At 36.7% G+C, this 20,262-nt stretch overlaps 1 protein-coding gene across 2 annotated transcripts; it reads left to right on the plus strand.

Moving 5' to 3' along the window:
- Window positions 1-10,159: 10,159 nt before the first annotated feature.
- LOC147860749 (flagellar WD repeat-containing protein Pf20-like) lies at window positions 10,160-17,665 on the plus strand. Of its 2 annotated transcripts, none has more exons than XM_087323150.1 (14): window positions 10,160-10,241; window positions 11,345-11,408; window positions 11,499-11,627; window positions 11,767-11,897; window positions 12,005-12,150; window positions 12,843-12,948; window positions 13,588-13,707; window positions 13,987-14,267; window positions 15,261-15,404; window positions 15,491-15,587; window positions 15,689-15,777; window positions 16,086-16,278; window positions 16,779-16,948; window positions 17,407-17,665. In XM_087323150.1, exons 2-14 carry the CDS (start codon window positions 11,348-11,350, stop codon window positions 17,543-17,545), a joined length of 1,806 nt encoding a protein of 601 aa, XP_087179276.1. In that variant the 5' UTR covers window positions 10,160-10,241; window positions 11,345-11,347; the 3' UTR covers window positions 17,546-17,665. The 2 variants fall into 2 exon arrangements, with proteins under 2 accessions (XP_087179276.1, XP_087179275.1); XM_087323149.1 differs by having other exon boundaries at window positions 10,164-10,241; window positions 11,314-11,408.
- Window positions 17,666-20,262: the final 2,597 nt, after the last annotated feature.

The following is a 20,262-nucleotide window of genomic DNA, read 5'->3' on the forward strand; positions in this document are numbered from 1 at the left end:
TAGCTCTACTCGGTATCATTATCCAAATGAACAAACTATTGAATTATTGTGATCCATGCATTATTATCGTTGTCTTGGGCTAGGGTCGGTGTTTCACATTCATTTTGTCCTCGAAAAGAACTATAACCCTTGCTTCTATGAACCTCAATAACATAGCCATGAATTTCAACCCCCCTAATTGTGTCATCTTAGTCAACTCACCTTCAATGTTGGAGTCACCACATTGGTGACATTGTTGAAGGATTGAATTATTCTTCCATAAATCAATGTAAAATTTCATCAAATATTTCTTTGCCTCTACGTGGAACATTGATATAGGACACTCTTCCACAACATGCTCTCAACATACAAGTGATATGTCTTCATTCCCTTTGTAGTGAAAAATGCCCAACCTACAGTCTTATGCCATTTTCATAGCATGTCGTCAGCATGCATGCACCACATTAAGATTTAATTAAGCAAAGCCTCCACGATGCCGATCTTCGAAACATCTAACTTTATTGACATTTGATAAATGAATTGTTGGCATCACAATCTCGGATCCAACATTCGAACAACGTTGCATTGAACGAGTAGATAATAACTTAATATGTCACATTTGTTCCATGACCTTATGTGATCACAAACATGTGTGCCATACCTCGTGGAGATGGATTGAATGTGGATGTACAAAAGCATGATTATATGTGGGCACAATGCTAAGAATGAGCAACAATGCACTCTCAAATGTGACATTTGCCTTGTTTGTTGTAAATTAGCCAATGTAATATTGTTGTACAAGGTTTATGTTGTATACATTACACCAATATTGGTTACAACTTGAGCATAAAACATCGAGAGCATATTATTGCAACACTATCACCAAGATTATGGCCTAACATTAATATGAATTGGATTAGTAAACGATACTTCCACATACACTAATTGGAACTCGATGGAACTTAACCTTGCTCCAATGTCTTGCCATGCATATTTTATTATATAAAATCGATTAGCTCAAACTTAATGAAGGCAATCAAGGTTTAGTTTCTCATTGTTGTTAGCAACTTAGACCATTTGCCGATAAAATGGCAACTCTAGCAAAAGGACATTCAATTTGCAACATCCACAATCCTTTTTTTCCCAAAAGAGTTCCTGGATTAATATTAAGAAAAGCGTGGGAAGGCTACAAAATGTACAAACAGAGAGTGTTATAAAAAAGAGGTGGTCAGGGCAAGGACCAGGGGTGATGATATTTCCATATCGGTCCTTGAGAGGAGACCGTGAATGGAGGCAACTTCCTCCATAAGTGCATTAATTTTTTCCTTTTCTTAAAAACAACTTCCGAAGAGCCCAACATATTGTCATGACTCATATTGCCCACACACTATTGCCAATAAGCTCTCCCATAATTCCAACAATATATTTGAGAGATGAGGAACTATGGAATCATATCGTCTTTTACAACGATTCTTCCATAAGATCCATAATGTAACCGTAGATATTGTTTTCCATACATGGGTTGCACGCATTTGCTTGTGAGGTTGCTAAAAAAGGGACACAAGAATTAGATGCCTATTGGTGACTGTCATAGCTTATGGAGCATCATCTGCCTCATACAACAAGAGTCTCAGACTAGAATGGAGAACCCCCCATACTGTTGATCCCTAGGAGAAGAGGCAACTTGCATTAATTGTCAGGAATAAAGAAATAACTTTATTCCATACATGTTGGGCTAGTGAGCAAGACTAGAGAGCATGCTTGATAGTTTCCTACATGTCATCGCAATAACAACATTGTCTAAGAACGGTTGCCACATCTCCATTCAATGACTGACCTACTAGTAGTGTTGCATGTAGTAAAAGCCATCTAAAGAGAATATATTTGGTTGATCCACTGAAAGACCAAATCCATTTCCAATAAGCCTTCAAATGAATGCTTGAAACACCATTTATTCCAATGCTTTTGGGTTGTAGGAGCTGGAATATTCTTAGACATGAGTAAGGTTCTGGCAAATTTCTCAGTTTATTGAAAGAATGGAACTTTGTGTAATGGATCCATCATGGGACTGGTTCAGAACCATCCCCCTAGGTCCCACATTAGCCTACTAACTGGTTGTTCGTGCATATATTAACCAGAGCATATCCTACAAATGAGCTACTGACGGTTGAGGATCTAATAGTCATTTCTTACTAGATTTGGCAATCACCCTAATAGGAACTCCGTGCAGGTTTTGTAGTAATTTATTTTAAGGTGTATAAGGCTGCAATTTATTGTCCTATTGAATATGGAATTAAAAAATACCATTGTCTGTAGAAATTCCTTTAACAAAAAGCATCATGTCATTCGTAAGGCAACCAAACCACATATGCTCATGCATTGGTAGAAGTTGCGCCGAGGCCTACGAGAAAGCGGGTGAAATATTTGTTGTCATTGTCTTCACCCCATATACCAAGTGTAATTGCTTAAGCTGATTCACTTCTGGCATCTGCTGAAAATGAATCCAGGATCTCACTGATGTTGTTGGCCCATTATCAAGTTTTCCTCGAGCAAGATGAGTTCTAAGGCCCAATACATTTACAACAGAATTCTGGACGAGAGAATTAGCCAAAAGCGGCTTATTCATCCAACCATTCCACATGTTAGGCATCTGTTTGTGTAAGAAAATCTTGATTACATCCCATGCTCTAACAATTCCCATGAGAAATCTATTGGATGTTAGATTCCGTCTTGGTGTCTATACATATGTCAATAACATCCATTTCAAAGAAGACTTGACCAGTTTCCTCCCATCTTGGTAGATAATTGCATCAACCAACATCCACAATCCTAAATATACAACATTATCACTATAGATACATTGCCATTTGAATGACAAGCCACAACATGAAAATAGGATGGTTGGAAGAAGAAGTCATGGGAATCATAGCAAGGGGTGGTGAAAACGCTACCCACGATATTGGTATGATCCCATCAGTGCCAATACCTTGCCATGGGAATGACCACCATATGAACAGTGTTGTCGCCACCCCCCAACCCTATTTTTGTACTATAAACAAGAGTGTCATTCATGGCATCATATGTCATGATATATTGTTTCAATATTAGTAAAAGAACCCTAGTATGGGCTCTACTATTTTACTAAGATAATAAATTATTTACTTAATTTTAAAGTAAAAAAACATTGTTCATAAAAATATAGAGTTATGCATGTAGACTATAGTGTGAAATTTGAATGTATATAGGGATGTGTACATAATTATTAAGCCTTACTACTTGAAATGCAGCTTAACTTTTTACACATGTACATTGTAAATAAGTATTTGCTTAATGTGCATAGTAAGTTGCGTGCGAAGCAAATTCACTTATTCAACAATACCTTAACCCATGAAGATACACTACATAGCATGGTTCATAAAATTCGGTGTCCTCTATTGTATCAACGAAGATCAAGGCATTCCAAAAGGGAAAATTTTCTCTACATAAATCTAGATTTAGCAAAAACTATATACCTCAAAACTTATATATATATATATATATATATATATATATATATAGAAAACGCCATAAGGATATACATACACGATATATCATAAATCCAAGATCCCCTGTATTTTTCTAAATTATAACCAATGGCTTAAATAAATACTTTGGTGCTGAGTAAAACCACTCCACCTTATCAACAAGCCGTCTATAAAATATACATATGTCCCAGATGGCATGAAACTCCAAACTCTTAAGCTCCACTTGGTGAGTATTACCTTTTTATACTATCCAACAACCCTATGGGATTATGCACAATCTCTATCCAAATTCCCGAATTTATTTGGGAAGGTCTTTCAGTCACATTTTGAAATACCTTCAAACATCGCGCCTTCCAAATATACCAAATTGTAATACTACTTACCAATTGCCATATTTGAGGTTTATCAAAAACTTATTTATATTTGAGTATGTTTACTTGAACTTAATCTTTTGAATGGATTGAGTGAAGAGGAAAAGGATGTTTGTATTCATGTTAAGGCTTAGGTGCACTATAAAGTCATAGTATTTGCGTACATTTGCTTTCCTTTGTAAAGTGAAGAGACAAGTGTGCCACATTCCAATTTAATTTGTGGAACACATAAATTTTGACCTAAATTCCAATAACATGAACATTGAGTTATACTCAGTATACTAGATGCATAACTAGATGTAGCATGCTACAAGAGATCAATCATTCCCCCCAAGTACCATTACAACATCAACTTACATGCACAAATGTTTTTTATGTGAAAATACACAATTATGTTCATTGATGCGGAAAATACTACATTTATAGCACTATTTTTTGTCTCTCTCTCTCAGTCTCTCTTTTCTTAATTAATTATGGAAAGTAAACTACAAAGAACTCAACACCAAGGAGACTATAATAATCCTCGTGGCTCATACACACTTCTGAAATTGTTGGGGAAGACTAGGCCAACAAATGGTTTGAATATGACATTGAACATATATGTATAGTATCATTTCACCATGAGTTTTTCATCTATGTATATTTGTTGCTAAGATTCATATTGTAACACCCTATTTGAATAATTAATTATAATAGTTACCATGATCTCAAACTAAAGATTGGAATTATTTGTATAATCTATTGTTATTGCTCCATATTTGCACCTACACCTTAATAAACTAGAATGCATATTCATTGCAATAATGTGATCTTGTTTATGTGCTTAACTGTAGTTTTTTCACAAGCCAACTAGTTCATGAATCTATATGCAATAATTTGTTAGCTAATATGGATATGTAAAGTCTTTTGCATACTGTTGTCATCCTCTCTTTGTTGACTCGATGAGCTTCGACTAAGTATTATGGTTTGTCTTCATGAGATAATTCTCGATCCTCGAGTTCTACAAAGCAATTACTCCTAGACATAACCTATAAATATACCCCAAGGTTAATGAGTATCATTTACCCGAAGTTCTTCTTACTTCTCATGTTATCTAAGAGGAGAGTAAGGGTGTCCTCTCAATGATATTCTATCCCGAATGTCATTTCTTTGACCACCCTATGCACATCCTACACTTAATTGGAGCCTCCTCATAAGAAGCAATAATACTTCAATTTGGTTGTAGCTCAGTTTTACTTAGCATTAGATTGTCGTTTACACTAATTAAACCATAATGCTTTTAGGCAAATATTACACACAAAGACAAAGACAAGACATATTGGAAAAAGTTACACTTTCTAATTATAGTGATAATGTTTATGATCATCTTAGAAATTTGAGCCCTTAGGAGGTTTTTATTACTTCTAGGGCAAGGAGAACATCTCAAAAGGCATCTTCAAGAAATAAGGCTTCAAAAAGTCAACGAACAAGAATAAGCCCAAGTGTTATACAAGAAATGAAGTTTCCAACACACTTGGTAGTTTACCTTGATCCTAAGACAAAATTATAAACATATGGATATACTAAACTCATGAAAGAGGATCAATGATGAGAAGTTGTTAACAAAGTATGAAACTTAGGTTTTGAATTACAAGAATGGAATTTCCAATAAAAAGTAGCAAGTGCTAAGACCCCTTCCTCTACCCGCAATAAACTCTTCTAGCAAGGATAAGCCAACCACATGTTGAGGATTAGATACATCTAGACATTGCTAGTGATTTAGGGCAAATGCACTCAACCTTAAGGTAGACTTCCCTAATAAAGGGAAGTCTACATGATGATTGAGCTCCTGTATTTGAAACATAACGTTCTAGGTCATATCTTAACCAACTACATAAAAATTATGGTTGAAGACATTTTGAGGTCAACCCCCGGACCTTGACATGATGTGCTCATGAGAGTGAGAGGCAAACTACAAACTAGATACGTGGGAACTTATAATCATAAAACTCCAACACAACGAAGTCATCAAAGAGGCTCTTCATAACTAGGTTGATTATATGCCTTACATGTATAAAATTGGAAGTTGAGAATATGGGCTTCATTCTCTTGGTAATAATGAATTGGGTTGACAATTATGTTGATATCAAATATGAGAGTGGGAGTTAGTATAATAAGTTACGATTTATAACAAAAAAAAGGAGCCCGTCCATGGGCTCAAGCTGGCTAATTTCTCTCTTACCTTACTTCTATTAGGATCTTGAGTGTATACTTGAACCACAACATTAGATGTGAGATGTCCAACAGATACTCAAGAATACCCATAATCACACCACCAAAAATAGCAAAGATTTTATAAACCACAAAACAAAGGCAAATGGGCGAATGACCATGGAGTAAACTAAAAATATGTGCCAAATGGAATAATAAGTATTCAATGGAAAGCATCAACGAATCATAACAAAGATATATTAAAAATAGAACAACAAATGTATATATCACACGTATGGAGGCCAAACTTAGATTATGCATATGCCAAGCGTTTTCTTGTTACATGATCTATGTTTATGCATGTTCCAATGGGTCACTATTGAATAATTTAACTTTGATTATATAAATGATATTTATTTGGTACCATGACTACTTAAAGAGTATTTATTATTTCCTTATTTACACCTTATTTTACACATCATGGCCTTCCAACCATTTACACACTCGTTGAACTATCAACACTATTGCACACCCATGAGGCAACAACATTTGTGGATGAACATGTGGCATCAATAAAGGGCACAAGGCTAAATGGGGGTGACAACTCAACAATCATTAGGATGGCGCTTCTCCTAAATCAAGTTTGGGTTTGTGGAATGTTAGCAAGCTCATTGGTTTGGAGCAAGGTTGGTGGTGATGTCAAAACTTCTAAGGGCTCCATGAGGCAACAATGTTTTATTGGTAGTGGATAAAGTGGAAATAGCATGTTCAAATAGGGAGCCTATGTCTCGGTCCCACGTGGACACAAAGTAATGGAGATAATTGGTCACATCTGCCTCTAGTTCTTGGTATGCATGCATTGCATCCTCTCATTTATTTGTTGGTAACTGGCCATTTGCAATTGCTTGGCTAGCAAGCACAACATTGACGTCGCATTGATTCCTATGAGGATGGGTGCAGAATTGAGGTGAGTCAATCTTGGAAGTTGGTGTTGGCTACCTCAAATGCCACTGCCAACTCTAATTGTTCAGAGCATGAACTCATGCACATTCTGCTTTAGCCATCGTACCAATAAGATGGTTGAGCATTCATGTGGTGATGTGAAACAACTTGAAGGTTCACACATTAATTGCTCTAGTCACATAAACCATAAACCATAAACCATAAACATCGATAATAACTTTAGATTCAAATAAAGACTTGACAAACCTATAAGGACCTGTCTCTTATCCATATGAAAGCCCCATTTACTATCTTCGAGAGACATGGCCCAAATGGCCAACAACTCCATGTTTACTCGAGTACTCTTCAATGTATGTTCTATGATGGGTACTTGATTAAGTGATTGCAATTGATATAGATAACGAACTCTTAGGCTTCATGAGGGGTTGCAATTGAATATCGTTTATCATATTGAGGTCGTCAATGCATTTTACTTCTTGTTATTTTGTTGTCACACATGCACAACTCCTCAAGTGTTTCCATGTTTAGTTTGGCATTTCATAGCATTGTGTCGTAGTTGTGGGCTTTTGTTTTATAAGAACGAGCTTCTTGGTTGGTGCCTCCATGTTATTGGCTCGTGGCACGAGATGGAAATTACATAGTTGTATCACTCTTAATTAGTGTCATGGCTCATATTGCACGATCTAGCGAGAGACGTACCATGGTGGCCTTCGATGTAATAAGGGAGACTATCATCTCTTGAAGTTGGTGCTCCTTGGACACAAGTTGCACCTTAAGCTCATGCATGAGGTGGACTGTATCTAGAATTGTGTACCCCATGACCACTACTAATTGGGATCATCGCTTTGTGTATATGTGTGTGTGTGTGTGGGGGGGGGGGGGGGGGGAGTTGTCAAGGTCACCACCAATTTAATGGTTGGTTGTGCCCAAAGGTGTCCTTTGGATGTGCTCAAAAGTTGTTTGCTCCCACACATATCGATAAACTTGGTGTTGATTTCCTAAGGGCTCCACCCATCATTATCATAGCGAATTAATGGTTAACCAAGGGCACTTTAGGAGGTGGATTGATATTCTTTAGTTTTGGATGTATTGGCATTACATTCTTGATATGTGGCCAAGTGGGACCACATACGAGGTGGAATTTGAGAGTAGAATTGTCGAAACCTTCCCCACAATAGGGATAAACTCCTTAATGATTGTTGCGGTATGCATCAACCCTCAATATTGTTAATGCAAATAACACCATATTTTCTAGTTTTAACAAGTCCATGAGGTTTAATATTTTTGATCTAGAATATTGTTCATAGGCTAAATTTGTCCAAAAACATGGCCATCTTGTAATTTGTGGATAATTATCCTTTATCAGGTAGTAATGACTAGTGGCCAAATTGGGCTTGTAATTTGAAAGGGGCCCTTTAGGTTTTCCAATTTGATTAAAAGGACAATATCTTTTATGTAAAAGGGGCCTTTGGGTGCCCCCAAGTATAGGTTGCCTTATGGCGCTCATTCTCTCCCCTTGGCACCCACTTAGAGCCATTTTCCTTCATGAAGCTTTTCAAACTAATTAATTGAGATACATATGATTTTTAGTAGCTAATTATATATTTAATTGAGACACATTATATGTTTCTCATATGTGGACTCACATCTTCCATTTATGGGAGGGAATATTTAAATTCTTTTAATGTGTGTGCCCATTGAAGAGAGATGTAATTGGATAGCAGCATGGGTGAACCTACCATGATTATTGAGCTTACCTACCCTAACTATTTGAGCTCAAGTGTCGTACTTGTGTGTTGTGATTGGGGGCGGTGAGGGATGTCTTGTTGTTTGGTGTTGGTGAGCAAATTGGAAATGTTTTCTACTCCATCTGCTATGATACGATTTCATATGATAGTCATTGATTTTTCCTCTTTAGAAGGTATTGTTGTTGGCATAGTAGACAATACATGATAACCCAACAAAGACATATTAATTTACATGGTATCAAACTGAATTTAGCTTGAACATGAGCTCCATGAATTCGATAATCTTGCAATTAGTGACGTCAAGTGACAAACACTTGATGTAGTTGTTGGAATGCTCTAGTTGTTGTTGTTTATTGGCACGACCCTTTGCACTTGAAGCATACCTTTTTGAATTGATGGTATTAGAGTCCAAATATACTATAAAATCAAAAGATAAAGAAATTAATGAAGGAGAAGGTTGGAACGAGGGGGGCTAGATCCGTTGGACCACCCCCTAGCGTCTCTCATTGCAAAGTTAAATGTCTTCAATTCTCTCCCTCATTCTTATGTGAATTAAACGGCACCAACTCACCATGACGCTAGACAAAACTATTGTAGAACTACCTCGTGGTTAGTTATGGTCATGCTTGTAATGGGCACCTTTTTTTTTAAAGCGGGAATTTAGAGGTCAAACGATGGTACTTTCTAGGCAATGCATTTGTTGGCATAATGGGCACCAAGGTCCTGGTATGTGCTTCCTAAATTCACAAAAGTTGGTTATGCCATGGTTTCAAAATCATGTGGATAAGTAGATGGGAGAATTTTTAATCGACTCTAAAGGCAAATGAGTTGCCATTGGGTTGTCTTGTGGGATGATTACCCTAGTGGACCAATAGTAGAGGTGTGATTATGAAGGATGCACCGTGTACTTAGGTTCCATGGGTCAACATTGACCTCTCTACGAACGCCAAAAAATTTGTAATATGTGTTTAAATGGTTGCTTGGGCATCAAGCAAAGCTAGTGAAGATCGATGAACGCCTTTGATTGTTACGTCAGACACTCCAACTGCAACATCGCAATGAGTCGTTCCTCCACCCGAGTCAAGGGTGTGGAACAATCTAATTAAGATGTTAATTAAGTCAATTGAAGATGTTAATTAAAGATGTTGCATGTGGGTTAATTATGTTGAGGTAGAGAGGCTCGAACCTCGGATGGCCACCACGAGAACGCATTGATGGACTCACTATGTATGTATCGGTTTAACGGTTCGGTTCAGTTCGGTTCGAGCCGAAACCGGGCCTATTGCTATATGTATATATGTATGTATTGGGGCAATAATAAATAACAGTGAAATCATTCCGAAAGGGCATCTCTGAGTCATTTTTTAAAACGAACTCATCCCACCTTTCTCTCTCTCTGTTTTCAGAAGAAAGAAGAATTCTCCCTTGTTCCTTTCCTGTCTGCATGAATGGCTACATAGACCCAGGTAATGCGTGTTTTTTTTCTGTGCAGACGAATGGTACAATTCTTTGATGAGTGAGAGAGAGAGAGAGAGAGAGAGAGAGAGAGAGAGAGAGAGAGGATATATGAGAATCTTGTCACCAAATCACATGAAAGGGAATGTGATGCATGATGCAACGGTCAGGTATATCCTAATGAGATTAGTAAACGATAGCTACCCAGCCATCATCTCTACAAAGTTCTAGAAATGATCTAAAGGAAGTTATAAAAATCTACAAAAGGAGACTGGGAGCCTGTATATAATATTAGGGGAGATTACTGCATCAACGTGTTCAGGTAAAACTTAAAGAATCCATACATAGTACAAAATAAAGGAATCCCATCACACTAGGAAAGAGTACAACTTCACGATGTATTCCTATGAGCTTTCACATAGGTCTATCCCTAATTGTCATTATAGAAACCCAAAGCTCAAGATAAATAGCCTTTCAAATGAAATTTATACTTAATTCCTTTGAAGGTCCAGAGTCATATATGAGACCAAATTTTCATCTACGTGAAGCTTATACAAAGTTTCATAAAATAAAGCAAAATTAAACTGCTACTGAAATTAGTCAATTAGCCCCATGTAACAGCAAGGTTGTGATGGAAGTACAATGATGTATATGAACCATGGTTCATGGGTACAAGGGGTACAAAATGTGTTATAATATTGGGAGTACAATGTACACAATAGATTGTGGAGAGTTGGACCATGAATGTATCAGCCCATGAGCAATCTCATAGGGGACAATGATACCTTGTATCCTGAAGTATCTGGATCAGCCCAATTTTTATCGGCGTGCTCGATCAAGCCTAGGAGGTGCTGATTGGTGTGCTTGATCTGGTATGTCCCTCCATAGAAGTATGATATTCAGGGGTTTGAATAGCTCTATCCTCAGGGATATGGAGAAGATGGTCTCAGCAGACGGCTACAATGGACTCTAGGCTTTGATAAATTTGTGCCTACTGATTATTGTAAAGCTTGAAGCTGTAGGGGGAATTTATTCATAACTTCGAAGTTCATGACCTAACAATGTGAATATTGTTATTTTTAGATTGGATTTCATTGGTAAAAAGATTTTTCAGACGATGGGTAGTGAAGACTTGCTGATTACTTCAAACCAAATGGGAAGATGTGATGATCCTGTTTGTAAGTCCAAGCCAATTTATAACTTCTTTATGTTTTAAAACTTGAAATATACCATCTCAAATATTGTATCTTTTTTGTAATACAATGTAGATGAAACAAGGGCTGAATACACATATGAAGAAGAAATACAATTATCTAGTGACTCTGATGAAGAGGATACACACTCTGAAGACCTGGATGCTACACTCCAGTCTGTTCAAAAGCTTTCGTATTTGTTTGGTAGATATGATGCTTATTACAATGAGAAAACTATTATATATATATATATATATATATTTTGACATGGGTTTAAACCAAAGAGAAAATTCATTTTTCTGTATACAAATTGAGAATTCTCTCAATATATTGAAATGTGTAGGAAAAGATAAGATTGCGGAAAAAACTCATGAAGAACAAAAACAGGCAATACATAGAGCAGAGGTGGTAGATGATTTTTTCCGAAATTTTCTTGTCAAAACAGGGCTCACAAAGACCCTCAATATATTTGAGGTAATTCTCTTTTTTCTACATAATGTCTGTGTTCTGCTATTTCTGGACAATTTTAAGATGGTCAGTTAGTTTTTTGGTTTTCTAATATTGTCTAATCCCACAATCAGACTGAATGGTTTGAATTCAAAGCAAGCGGAAAACTTAAAGATATTAAATTTGACAATGTTCCTGATGAATATACAAGAAGCATGCATCTGGAAGCTTCAGTGTCCAGTTTGACACAACAGCTTCAACAAGTGAATTACTTGGCACAGTAAGCACTCAGACTTGATCCTTTTTCCGATTCTTTTAGAAATAGATAGTAATCCACCCAAGAGAGTGTTTGTAGTCTAACAAAGATTGCACATAAATCTACTAAATTTTCTTAGGAAACTAAACATTTATCTAAGATTTGATAAAGATACACTCATTTCATCAGAGATTCCTTGAAATTGGTCTCAATTCTCTCTAGGAGTATGGATGCTATCAGTCTGTTTAAGTAAAGCTTCAAGCATACAATTGGGCCATTCGAATGATGAGAGTACTGTGGATAACCTCATGCTCTCAAATGGTCCTTAATCTTAATACAATCGATCTATTTATTATAACTTATAATCATAAACATGAAAGAAATGATGAAAACACAGTTACGCCCTTGGTCCTTATCTAAGCTAGGCTACAGAGAAGCAAGGGACACAACACAATGAGAACATTATTCGGGAAAACATCACTGCTTGAGAAATGCACACAAGGCATAGTAGATCCAAAACTTCTTTCATTTGCTAGTTTTGTTACACTGTCATACAACTAATTGTATCTGACAGTTTTTAGTGTGGCTATGGCAATTTCCGTAGTTGCAAATGGAAACCTCCTTCAAAAGATTTCTTGTTGATTACCTGTTTAATAGATGTTAGATAGCAAGCATGCTTTATGTCTTGAATCTGACTTTTGTCTTTCAGATTGCAGGTGCAGGCAAGAAATGTTAGAGAAACTAAGGAAAGAGAGGAATATTCATCGAATGCATCATAGGCGGATCGCTCAGGAGAAAAATAGACTCATAGTTGATGTCAAGGTCTGATTCTCATCTACTATTAGAGCTGTCTATTTTATAACCGTAATCTAAAATCTTGACAAATTCATATGATAATCTTGCATCGCATTAGTCAATTGTCAGATGTTATGTAATTGATAAACATGTAATTTTTAATAGAAATCCCATATATGCAGGCTTTAAATTTATAGAACACATAACATATGATGTCTAGCTTGTATATAACACTTGAAACCAAATTTGAAAGGTAATTATTAATGATGAGTATAGATATATCCTCATATATCTGTGTAGCGAATTTTAATATAATATTGGAAATCATCAAACTAATGTTGTAATGCAATAGGGTTTGGGATAGTGCTATATATAGAATACAGAATTACATGAAGGGAATGAGTAGAAATAAGATATGTCAGGAGGAAAGGACATTGGAAGCAATACACTGAACTGTAAAAGTCTTTCAGACACATGACAGAAACAATAGTTTTACTTTATTACATCATGTTCACGCACACCTTACTATTATGATATGTATGTCAACCATGCTCAAACAGTATAACTGTGTAAAAATGTGAACAACTAATCTCTGTTTACCATAATTGTACCGGTTTGCTATAGATTCTCTTTAACTGCTTAAGTTTTGACTATTATGAATTGCAGAGATTACAAAAACATTTTGCTCAATATGAACCAATTATAAGAGAGTTGAAACGCAAATATGAAGTTGCAGTCAGACAGAAAGCTCTTATTGCGCTTGAAAGAGACAAATTGCTAGAACAAGTACATATGTCATATGCATCTGTTATTTCTCAAGAAGGCACAAACCACATTCTCTTGCATCTGTTATTTCTCAAGAAGGCACAAACCATATTCTGTTATTTCTCATGGAGGCACAAACCAAATCGCTAGAACAAGTACATATGTCATATGCATCTGTTATTTCTCAAGAAGACACAAACCACATTTTCGTTCGTAAACCACATTTTCTTGCATATGCATTTGAAACTGACCAGTTAATCGGGTTAGTTATTAAACTAAAAATGGCAAATATGTCTGCAGTGTTCTGCTTCATCTCCCTCTGGAAAGAGTGAGACAAGTTCCTTATTTTCCTCTGGTGAAAAGCGTGATGGTTTGGAAAAAGATTCAAGGCTAGCAAAATTGGGGCAGAAAGAAGGCATTGATAGCTCGAAGGACAAATATACAAGGATTGATCCACTTTCAATCAAGTTTAGCAGCAATAGTAGCAGTGCTTACGGTAACCCCCCGCAGGAAGCTACGGCTCCTGTTGCGAGTTTTACTTTGCAGAGGACTTTTCGGGGCCACTCCAAGCCTATAAGCAAGTCAGTCTCCTTATTTGTTTCCTTTTTGGCTTTATTTATATGGATATAACTTTGGTTACCTTGTAATTTTCTCATTCTCAATTTATTCTTAAGGGTATGGAATGGTATAACATTGTTTAGCAATATTCTTCTAGCTCTTATGTGAATTAACATCCAAAGCAGGAAGCACTCACTACATCTTATCCTGTCGGTAGTTTTTTATTATCTTTATGTGTCTGATTGGTTTCATCTGCAATTATCCCTTGTTGTGTCAACGCAAGCTTCAGTGCTTTAAGGTTTAGGAATAGATATTTTAAAATAGTGTTTTAAGGTCTAGATATCACAGGACTTACTATTAAAGTGTGCATTGTCTTCTAGCCTTTTTGTAAATTGTATTGAATTCGTTTGGTAGTTTTCCTTTCTTTTTTGTAGCATGCCATTATCCTATTCACGTTTTCGTACTTTTCTTGTTTTGTAGTTAATACATTGTATGATCAAATTGGTGCATCTTTGGCCTTAACTCTCCTACGGTCTGTACACACGAGAAAGTAAGCACCGCCTTTTGTCATAGTCATAGGCAATCATTGACATCATACCAACTTCACTCTTGTACATACTATTCAGTGCAAATACCCAAGAAAACTACAGTATTCAATGTTCTAGATGGCAAATCAAAGACGCATTTATAAACGAGCAATGAATTAGGGCACCTTATACATCATCTTTTTTTATTAAGCATGTTTATAAAAGAATTCTATTTTTAGATTTATGGTTCCTCCTTTTTCCAGGGAAAGAAGTCTCAGACTTATAGATAAGCCCAGCTGCAAAATAGATCAGCAATACAATTAGAATGACATGCCAAGTTTTTCCTTTCTTTTATATTGTAAAATTTCTGGAAGGCGTGAAAGATCATTGAATTTTGGGGGATTGGATAATGTGAGGGATAATCTCTGACCTGTATGAATTTTGATAGCTCTTAGAAAAAAGATTTGATGTGAGTTTTGGCAATTTCAGTGTGGCTATTCACCCAAGGAAACCAGTTGTGGCAACAGCATCAGATGATGCTACATGGAAGATGTGGGGTCTACCTGATGGAGATCTAATAATGACAGGTGATGGGCACAAAGAATGGGTTGCTGGTCTAGACTTCCACCCGAGGTAAAACTATATGAAGGATACATTATCTTAAATCCAAGAGTTTTTTTATCAAGAAAACATTAATTTACTCGTCAAACAATAAATAGGGGCATGCAATTAGCATCTTCCTCTGGAGACTGTACTGTGAAAGTGTGGAGTTTTGAGAAGGCTCGATGTGTTCAGACCTTTGTTGACCACACACAGGTACAAACTCTGCAGGAAACTGATGATTTGATGACAAACAGTATGGGTGTTCCGAATTTCTTTTGTGGCTAATTAAATAAAATTTCTCTTTATTGTCACAGGCTGTTTGGTCTGTAGCGTATCATGATAGCGGTGATGTCCTTGCTAGTGCATCCTTGGATCACACAGCTCGAATTTGGGACCTTGGAGGGTCATTTTTCTTAACCAATAACTACATTTTCTTTAATCGATGTGCAAATTCTATCACCCTCTTGTGCTCTCACTCTGTTATAAAGGCATTTCTTAACCGCAATATCAAAGATTGTAGTGGCAGACCTATTTTATGAAACGATTGTAGGATGCATCTGTATACATTTGAATGTTATGGTTCATATATATATTATGTATCTATCTATATATGTAAATTAAGGTCATTTGATAGTTGTGAGGTATATATTGTGGATATTTGTTTTAACACATAGATGTATGTATATTAATGAAATTTGTTAATATCAACAGTCTCAAGTGTAGAGGAACATTGAGAGGTCATGTGGATTCAGTCAATTCTGTCACATGGAAGACTTGCAGCAGCATATTGTGTACTTCTTCCAGTGATAAAACGGTCAGCTTATGGGATGCTCGGACATCACTTTGTGTCCAAACATTCTATGGTCATCAGGCATCTTGCAGTCATGCAATTTTTAACCCTAAGGTATCTTATTCTAAATTAAATATAGTTTCAAAACGAAACAAAATAAGGAATGAATCATTTGTTGAGCATATTCTAAATATAGTTTCAAAACAAAACAAAATAAGGAACAATCATTTGTTGTGCATATTCTTAGGTTAAAAACCTAAATCAAGTATTGGGCATTACGCATTTGTACCAAACATTCTATGACCATCTAGAATCCTTCAGTTACACAGTTTTTAATTGTAAGGTGTCTTATGCAAAACAAATCAAGTTTTGCGATCAAATAAGAAATAAATGATTTAAAATTCAGATCCAATGGAAACACTAGAATAAGAACAAGGCAATATAATTCATTGTACACATTTGCATGTTATGCCACATGCAACTGATAAGATGTGTCTCCTTTTTGTCGTTGATATCCATCCACCTTCTAGTTTCCATTATGGAAAGAACACGTGATCTAGTACCACTATACTATTAGGCTATTATGAACTAGGCTTGTTTATTTTGTCTTTCAGGGAACATTGGTGGCTTCAGTGGATTCAAGAGGCATTGTTAAATTATGGGATACACGTAAAGTAACCGAGTTTTTAACTATTGATACTGGACCAAATGCAGCTAACAAATGTGCATTCGACAAGAGTGGAAATGTCATTGCCATTGCTAGTAGTGACAATGTCATTAAATGGTGAGGAACTACTGCTTTTGTCTCTGAAGCTGAATACTATACTTAAAAAAATTGCTTTATACATTTCCAGTCATGAGATAATGTAGGCCATCCTTTACTATAATGGAGACTCACTTACTGTGTACTTCACTTCTGTTCCGCACAAATTGAGTAGATTTCCCTATTGCATGTTTCCTTAATGCTCATGATGAAGATTAATGCAAGAGATGCATTTTCATGTCTAGATCTGAGACCTCAATGCAAAGTGAAATTCAACAAAAAAAAGTTGTCAAATTAAATTATTTGAGGCCATGATATATACACTTCAATGATTTTGTTTTGTTGCTATAATCTATATGAAAATGTTCATTTTTCTTTTTATCAGAGCCATCTATTCTCAATCATTTTCCCTCTACGTGTGTTGAAACTAGTGCATCTCGATAAAATCATAAAATCAGCTTCTCTTTTGTTCATTGCAGCTTTGAAGTGAATGATTGTGTTGTTCCTGTCATAGAGCTAGTTGGTCATGAGGATGTGGTACAAGCAGTTGTCTTTGATCCGTCATGCAAATTTTTGGTCTCAGGAAGTACAGATTGTACATTCAAAGTATGGGCTTGATGTCCATTTTCACGGATAACTATTGTTTGATACTTTGTATGGTCTATAGAAAAGACAATTATGTCCCGATTGTAAATGCTATGACCATATGAACCTGAATTCATTAAAAATTGTTTTGAATATACAAAAGCTAACTAACAATACTCCATTGAGCTTGTTCAAAAACCTCATGTTGGAAGCAAGATTGAGCACCCTTTATGCAACAAAGATTTCCTTAATTAATTGGTGGGGCGGTTTCCATTGTAACATCAACCATTATAGCATCGTAAGTCATAAATGTGAGAGAACCCAAGTTTGATTCTCACCATGGGGCTCAAGGATGCCCAAAGGATTATATCCCATCTCCCATGAATAGTAATAATATATGCTTTCCATCTCTCTAAAGTGTATTGCATATTTTTACCATACAATAAAGGCACCAAATTACATTGTCCAAGACCATCACCCATAGATTGCAATTATCACTTAAATGGTTAATGCACTTAAATTTAGTTACATGGAAGGGAGCATGGATGTTGTGCAATCATCAATTTATTGTCTTGTTCAAGACCAAACTAATATGGATTTGAACTTGGCATACATTGTAACATCTTCTTGAGCGGGGAAAGAGTTGCCTGCCACACTTTGCTTGCAACTATTGAGTTTGTGTCACATCATGTATTTTCATTCAAAGATTTAGCACGAACTAAGTGTATCCTCGTCTTTGCCTTGCAAAAATATGCCAACCTTGATTTTCTTGCCATCAGTGATTGTGTGCTACATCACATGATCCTTGTCCAATTGTGGAGTTTGAAGGATGCATCATTTCATATAATGCGTTCATGATCAAACAAAAAGATGTTTATCCTACTTTTCTCATGATGAATATATTGGCAAACGTAAACACAGACTTTATGTTGGATTGTCGATTCCAATCAAGTACTTGTGGGCCGTATGGCCTAAGCGAGGAGTGCGAGCGTATAACCTTCGGCGGTTGGATAGTTAGGGTAAATAGTATGGTAACTAAAGAATAGTATAAAAGAGAGTAGTAGGGGAGGAGAAGAGAGAGAGAGAGAGAGAGAGAGAGAGAGAGAATTCAATTTTCAATTTATGTAAGAAAAGGTCTTTCTCTTACTTTTTCTAGTTTACACACACATCTCTCTCCTCTCTCTCCCCTTTTGCTCTCTCTTAATTTTTTTCACGTTTTCCCACTCTCTCTCCTCCTAGATCTACTCACTCCCCTTATGTCTACTCATTCCCGCTCTCTCTCCCTCTCTCTCTCTCTCTCTCTCTCTCTCTCTCCTTCCCTTCTCATCATCTCACGTAAGCCTTGTTTCCTCCTCTCTCTTAATGCCCCTTATATTTCCTCACTTTTTACATTTTATATCCTAAACTCTCCCTGTTTCTTCTTATCCCTCCTTTTACAATATAACCTCTTACCAAAGCCTTCCCCTTATCACATTAAAGCCCATAAAATCCTCTTCCTTCTTCTCCAAATCTTTCCCCCCCTTTCAATCACATCCATAAGCACAACCCCACTCCCTATTGTCATTTCTCTAAAGCCACTCCAAAAACTCCCTATATAAACCTATCCACCCCGAATGGTCATGGTAGCACTGATGAGCCCCGTAGGGGGCGAAACTAGTTTGCTCATGACCATTACCCATCGTATTGTAATTGTTTCCTTTTTCTTAATGAAAATTAGTCTCCTTCTTAATCTCTCCCTCTTTCTAATCTAGACTATTTAGCTTATGGTTATGTTTTACCTTGTTTCTAATTTTAATGTTAGTGATTAATCCCTCGTCTCTCTCTCTCTCTCTCTCTCTCTCTCTCTCTCTCTCTCTCTCCCTCCCCTTCCTCTATCTCTTATTATGCCTCACTTACACCAAGTTTGTCAAATGATTTGGGTGTGCTCAAATTATTCTTGGTGTTTCTTTTCACTTTATCCCCTCTTGCACTTAATCGTAAACCCTTTTACCCTCTAAACCCTAAGCCCAAAACAAACACTAAACCCTAATTCTTAAACCCTAACCCTAACCCTAAACCAAAACTCAAACCCTAATTCCTAAACCCTAAACTTTTTTTCTCTATAACTCTACATCTTATATATTGCACCCACCGATTGCCTACCGTCCGCACTCCTTGTTTCGACTTCACGGTCCAATTGACAACAGTTCGGTTTAGGCTTAACTAGTTTGGTTGTATCCAAGCCAAACCAGTTAAGCCTAAACCGTTTTGGGGTTCTCAAACTAGAACCGAATCGATCCCTAAACCGGTTTGTGGGCCGATTTGGGACAAAAAGCTTTAGAGGTGTGAAGAAACCCAAAAAACACCATTACCACTTCTACTCTTCTTTCTCCTCCTCATAACTCCCACCACCTTGGCATGCCTCCCATCCCCATCCTTCTCCAAATTTGACATGTCGCCCCACCCCCACCCCCACCCTCCTCATCTTCCTTTGTAGATTGCTACCGCTTGATCCTTTCCAAACCTCAATATGTCCATTCTTGATTGCTATTGCCCATCCCTCGTCCACCTTCAAGTCAAGCTCGCCGCGTCCTAGGTCCTAGGTCAAACTCAAGAGTCAGGAGAGAATTTGGAACTAAAATTTCACCTATATGTATGGAAAGAATGATATATAAAAGCAAGGAGGAGACCTCAATATGTCCATTCTTGATTGCTATTGCCCATCCCTCGTCCACCTTCAAGTCAAGCTCGCCGCGTCCTAGGTCCTAGGT

This window comes from Azolla caroliniana, unplaced genomic scaffold, assembly GCF_043228905.1.
Source record: "Azolla caroliniana isolate FFs.n. ecotype wild unplaced genomic scaffold, voAzoCaro1.0.p SCAF_8, whole genome shotgun sequence".
NCBI lineage: Eukaryota > Viridiplantae > Streptophyta > Polypodiopsida > Salviniales > Salviniaceae > Azolla > Azolla caroliniana.

Bases quoted from the DNA above. Each gene is read 5' to 3' on its own strand.
- LOC147860749 (XM_087323150.1), top strand. From the start codon at position 11,348: ATGGGTAGTGAAGACTTGCTGATTACTTCAAACCAAATGGGAAGATGT. The intron at 11,898-12,004 runs GTAATTCTCTTT...TCCCACAATCAG, and splicing joins AGACCCTCAATATATTTGAG to ACTGAATGGTTTGAATTCAA. The intron at 13,708-13,986 runs GTACATATGTCA...ATATGTCTGCAG, and splicing joins GAGACAAATTGCTAGAACAA to TGTTCTGCTTCATCTCCCTC.